The sequence below is a fragment of the Ursus maritimus genome (genome assembly GCF_017311325.1).
Source record: "Ursus maritimus isolate PB19 chromosome X unlocalized genomic scaffold, ASM1731132v1 scaffold_X1, whole genome shotgun sequence".
Taxonomy (NCBI): Eukaryota; Metazoa; Chordata; class Mammalia; order Carnivora; family Ursidae; genus Ursus; species Ursus maritimus.
In genome coordinates this window covers 60,039,607-60,045,606 of record NW_024423319.1, presented here as the reverse complement: position 1 = coordinate 60,045,606, position 6,000 = coordinate 60,039,607, and the positions used below count along the sequence as shown (strand labels likewise).

The 6,000-nt window shown below is 35.5% G+C and overlaps 1 protein-coding gene across 1 annotated transcript in view; it reads left to right on the top strand.

Moving 5' to 3' along the window:
- Positions 1-2,234: 2,234 nt before the first annotated feature.
- The window catches only part of SH3BGRL (SH3 domain binding glutamate rich protein like), a 98,945-nt gene continuing 95,179 nt past the window's right edge, over positions 2,235-6,000 (top strand). Inside the window, exon 1 of the mRNA XM_008700613.2 lies at positions 2,235-2,462. Within this exon, the coding sequence (XP_008698835.2) occupies positions 2,418-2,462 (45 nt within the window). The 5' untranslated portion in view covers positions 2,235-2,417. The remainder of the gene's footprint in view (positions 2,463-6,000) is intronic.

Sequence of the window (6,000 nt, the reverse complement as noted above, 5' to 3'; positions counted from 1 at the left end):
TTGATATTTTTAAAGAAGATTCAGAAGGGGGAGTGAAGCATGGGAGACTATGGACTCTGAGAAACAAACTGAGGGCTTCAGAGGGGAGGGGGTGGGGGAATGGGATAGACTGGTGATGGGTAGTAAGGAGGGCACATATTGCATGGTGCACTGGGTGTTATACGCAACTAATGAATCATCAAACCCTGCATCAGAAACCAGGGATGTACTGTATGGTGGCTAACATAATGTAATAAAAAAAACATTAAAAAAAATAAAGAAGATTTTGTAAGGTGTCTTCTAAAATTTTAAATTGCCTTTAGCAAAAAGGTTGTTCCAGGTCACCCAGTCCATTATTACCAGAAGCAGAAATATTTCCTATTTTTAAACTGTTGAGAAAGTAAAAGTATTATTTACCCCATTAATACAAAAAGAAGACCACAAAAATCACAATTAAGAAATGCTTAATTAAATATATATAAAACATGACCATGTCAGCTTATTTAAATATTAAATTTAGTATTCATCAATATTTCATTTCACTTGAAAACAATTTGGAATTTAGATTTTTCTTCTACAGTAGCAGAATTCCCAAATATATATATATAATGGTTGCAGAGAAATCACTATCAAGCATGATTTAAGTAATTTTGAATTAAAAACAAAGTTATAAAATATTAGTAATATTTTATATAACATTTATATTTAAGTAAGAAGATAGGTCCATTTGAATTTTTTTTCAATTTTGGTACACTGTGTAGCAGTGTTTCCAAGATAAGAGTGCCTAGGGTATAAGGACGTGGGGAAAAAGTGAAGAATGGGACAGAAGGAGCAAAGGCATGAAAATGAGAATAAATATGGTGATTGCAATGGGGAATCAATAATGATATGCAGGGAAGTTAGTTTGGAGGAGAAATGGGTAAGACTATGGATAGTGTAGGGTAGGATCATGGAAGGAGATCCTTAGAAACATAATTTAGGTTTGGTTTGATAGTCAATGAAGAGCTACCCAACGTATTTCAGCCTAGGTTGTCTTTAGTGATATATGAAAGTAATGTTTTAGGAGGAAAAATAGCTAAAAATTATTGAGTCCTTTCCCTGTTCCAGGCAATGTGATAAGTTGGTTGGACTTGAGGTTAAGTCCCAACTCTGGAATTTACCAGCTATAAGACATTGGGGAAATGACTTATTTTTCTGAGTCTCAGTTTCTTCATCTGTAAAATTGTAATAACATACACCTCTCAAGGTTGTTGTATGAATCACATAGACTGAAGAAGGGAGAACCTGTGAACAGTTAGGAAAGTATTACAATTATTGAACCTAGACAAAGGTGATTACACCACTAGAACGGAGAGGGAGGAAAACCTGCAAAGGAAAAGTAAAAAATTAGGACTGGTGACTGACTCCATCACCTCACTCTCATTCATCTTGCAAGTTTCTTATTTCTGTTCATTTGATATAATCTGGGGAAATGAAATTACACTCTGAAGTATAGGGTCCCTCTCTGGACATTATCAATTGTTTATTCATTTCCTTAGAGCTACAAATAACCATTTGTTCTCTCTGTTCATCATTTTAACATTCCTGCAACATATAATTCAAACTCCCTTTCTTCTGTTAAAAAACAAATAAAACAAAAGAAAAATCATTCACTTTCTTATACTGTATTTTCATTTTTATTGTTTGCAATTTCTTCCTCCATTATTGAGTTTGCCAGTAGGCCTCCTGAACTTTTTCACAGAGACAGGATTCCCTATCATAACAAAAAGTAAAACTCAAACAGAAAACCAGTCCTGCCATTTCTGGGCTTAAGGAAACCTGAAACTTTTCTTAAATCTTCTGTGGCATTGCTCACTTCTTACAGTGCCTGATTTCTGCTACCAACTAACATCAGAATAATCATTACATAATAGGAGTCTTAAAATGCACAAGGCTTTGAAGGCATGGGCTTTCTTACTAGTGTCTGGATTCAACATAGTCTTTCAAAGAAGCTCTGTCTTCTTATTTGCATACATTTCTAAGCAGGAAGTTAGGCGCAGAACTTTCAGTTTCCCTGGGAAAATGTCCTTCATTCTAATATAATTTAACTCAATGATCCCTTTTACTTTTTCTTTCTCCTCTACCTCTTCTTGGGAAGAGAATAGTCAAAAATAAATGTTTCAACAGATCTCGCGGTGCTATTCGAGATTCCCTATTTAAAAAAAATAGAAATGATGCAAAGGAGCCTGTGTTTTCCAGGCTTTGGGGCTGGGACTGCAGTGTTTCGAGCTCAGCGAAAGCAGTCTAGGGAGGAGGCGGGACTCCAGCGAGTTCCCCTTCCACCTTCCCCCACCCTTCTCTTCCTACCTCTCTTCCACCTCTAGCTCAACTCCAGCCTTTGCTGCAGCTGCTCTCTAGCCGTTTGCAGGACCCAAACAACGGCGGTCGTTGTTCCCAGGATGGTGATCCGTGTGTACATTGCATCTTCCTCTGGTTCTACCGCGGTAAGGAGGGTGGGGAGACTACCTTTGTTTTCCTACACACCAATCTCCTGCTGTCCCAGAACCGTTAAATTGCAGAAGTTCATCTGGGCAGCTGCTCCTTCAGAAGACACACGCGTCTTCCACCCATCCTCCCCTTCTCTTTCTTCCCTTTGTTGCTTCGATTTCGTTTTTCCATGGAGTTTAGCTTTGTTTGCCTTATGATGTTAAGATCACATTTCTTCTTTGAAGGAGAAAAAAAGCTACTGAGTGTTGGTAGACGGAAGATGGGGTATGTATAGGGTCTTTAAGGTTAGGGGAAGAAGTCAAGGAAAAATACACACTAGTGAGTTTCAAGAGTGGGAAATTTGACATTTGTGCTCTAGGTACTGAGATGAAGGGCAGGCGTGCAGTTCTGTAAGGATGTAAAACACGCGCTAACTGATGACAGTTGAGTGGAGGCCTACTGAGGCATTGTGATTATTTTTGAAGTGAGGCCCCTTTAATGAAAGAGTTATTTTGCCAGTGTGTAGGGGAGGGTGTTTAAATTCAGCTTAAAGAGTGTTAGAACTAGGCATAATGGGAGGGGAAGTTGGGAACAATGATGCAAAGTTGTGGGTTTTTTTTTTTTAACTGTGTGACAAGGGAAGTGTTTTTTCTTTCCATAGTGTCCGTATTTTGACTTTTTCTTTTTTTTCCCCCAAAGATTTTACTTCTAACAGTTTCTAACTGCTTCAAATATATTGGGAACTAAAAAGGGAACTAACAAGTAAGTGGCTTCTTGTGTAGTGGCAGATTCCAGTTGCTGCTTCTCAAATGATAGGACAGTTCCCCTCTGGATTCATGTGCTTTTAATTTAGAGTAACAATTCTTCAGCAGCTGTGGGAAGCAATAGGATAAACTGGGGTGAAACCTGAGTGTATATCAATGATAAATGAAAGTGCCTGTTTTTCACAACTCAAGAGAAAACCTAACAGTAGTAAGAGTAGATACGTGAGTTCCGGATGTAGGATATAGTAACCCCCTCGTCCTCTGAGCTTTAGAGCAGCAGCTATTCCATGTTTTTACTGTGCTGTTTGTTTGTTTTGTTTATTTACCCTCTAAGTGGGTTTGGGATAAAACTAAAGGTTATGTGAAATCACAAGAACCTTGAACTTTGTCTTCTCTGGACACTATGCTTGGGTGTGTTTAGACAGTTTTCTGACAGAATATCTAACTTTACATTTCTTGAGCAAGTTTAGGTTGAAAACAAAACTTTTCATATTGCCTTTGAACCTTACTTCATGAGCTTCTTGCCTTATTATTTATTATCCACATATATTAATTCTGATATTTCAAAGTAATATTTGAGTTGCTCAGAGTCTCAAGTCCAACACAATAATTGTAAAAATTTTAAAGACCAGCTTAATAACTTTACTTAAATTCCTGATTAGATTGAACAGATCAGGAAGTTAGTTTCATTTTGGGTGATATGCAGTTCCAGTACTGCTATTAATTCTTTGCTTTCTTGCTCTTCTACCCCTCCCCCAAAAGCAGATTCAAAAATAAACTTCTTTCAGAATTTCTATTAAAGAACAATTGTACCTCTCTCTGTTAAGACTAAGTTTTTAAGAGCCTTAAAAAAATAACTGCTGTCTCTTATTATGTACTTTGTTAGACTGATTGCTGAAGACTATACAAATAGGAAATAATTATGCTATTTGTGTTTTGCTTCAATTTTTTCTTATGAGTAATTAGAGATTTGTATGTTGTTTCAAAATTATAGTTCTTATGAGCCTGTTATCAAAATTATACATATTGGCAAAATAAATTCTTATTTTTTTTAAAAAAGCATGGGTACTTTTGAATAGTACTAAAACAGTATAAAGTGAGTATACTTCATTTATAACATAAATAGGGACTATTCAGCTTGCAGTACTAAGGTTTTTCATTAAGATTGTTACCATATAGTTTTTAACACATGATTTAGAAATTTGGGGGCAAAAATCTTAATGGGAACCCAACAATTGCTCAAAGTGAGATAGTCCTATAAGTTACTAAGTGCAATTCTCTGAAGAGCATTTAAAAGAAAGCTTTTGGGTTGGGATTGTTAATGTCTCACAGTTTTCTGACTCCTTCTAATGGTTGTTATAAAAATAAGCAATATTAGATGTTTTATCAGGCAGAGGAGAATCTATGGTAAGTCCAAAACAATATTAACTTACTTTGTTCTTGTTTCAAGACTCCTTTTCCCTGATAGCCTGATTTAAAAAAAAAAAAAGTTTTCAAATGCTTACTCAACTCTGCCCCAATACAAGTAGCACTTGCTTCTCAGAAGTTTAGAAATTAAAGCACGTAGGTTGATTTTTACAATGGATTTCTTGAAAGCTATAGTAATAATAATAATAATAATAATAACAATAGGAACACAAGTGTATCAGGTACTACCTCATTTTTCTTGACAATTTCTAGTCCTGTGAATTAAGTTTTATAATTATCTCTATTTTTAAGATAAGGAAATACAGGTTCAGAAAGGTTAAACAACTTTCTCAAGGTCACATAGCTAGGGAGCCACAGAACTTGAATCCAACACAAGCTGTTTTAATACAATGACATGTATATAGCCACCAAGGAATACATTGTCCCGGTGATGCATGTAGAGGAGGCATGAGAAGATAAATGTGAACATGAGATGAGAGGTACAGAAATGACTATGCCCTGTATGTGGAAGAATTAACTGAGCATATACATATACAGGGATTAGAAAAATGAGGAGCTGATGTGGAGGAGGGATAGTATGCCTAAAGTTGGATGTCAAAAAGTGGGGTAAATGCTCACTCAAGGCCAGGGAAATAGAGAAGACATGACCATTTGGAACTGTTTTTTTATAGGTCAAGGTATAGAAATTCAGGCCTTAATACGTTTCTTTTTATGGAAACCATTTAGCAGGAATGCAATTCCAAAATTGTCTGTCTATAGGAGGAGATTTCTGCCTGTTCAGAACTGTTTGTACATGTCTTGACCGACTGTAACACAGAAGTATACACTTTTTTTGGTTGAGATTGTAATGCCCTATAAATTTATATTTAATGGAAAAGGAATAGTAAACACAGAGCCTGTATAACTTAATAAATTCCAATAACTTTTAACAACAATCAACATTGGCCTTTGATGAGAATTGCTAGAATGATGATTGCTTGGAGAATTTTAACTGCTTTGGGAAGATTTTTTTCTTATACTTCTTTTCCCTGGACCGATAATAATCTCCATTTTATGGTCTCTACGCATTCTAGGTATGCTTGGTGTAGAAATGTTAAGATTGTGGTAGATAGATGGTTTCTGAGGGTTTTATTTATGAAATAACTTTTAAAAAATGCTCTGTCTTATTACTACTAAAACATAAACTATTTTCCATGTAAGAAATGAAATATACATAACTTTTCTTTATGGCAGTATTCACTACACAAGTTATAAAAACAAGTAAATAAATGCTTGTGATTGCCAAAGCGTGAGTCACTAATCACAGTTTTTTTTTTCATTTAGATAATATAGATGTGGAATAATAAACTACAGTTCTTCATCT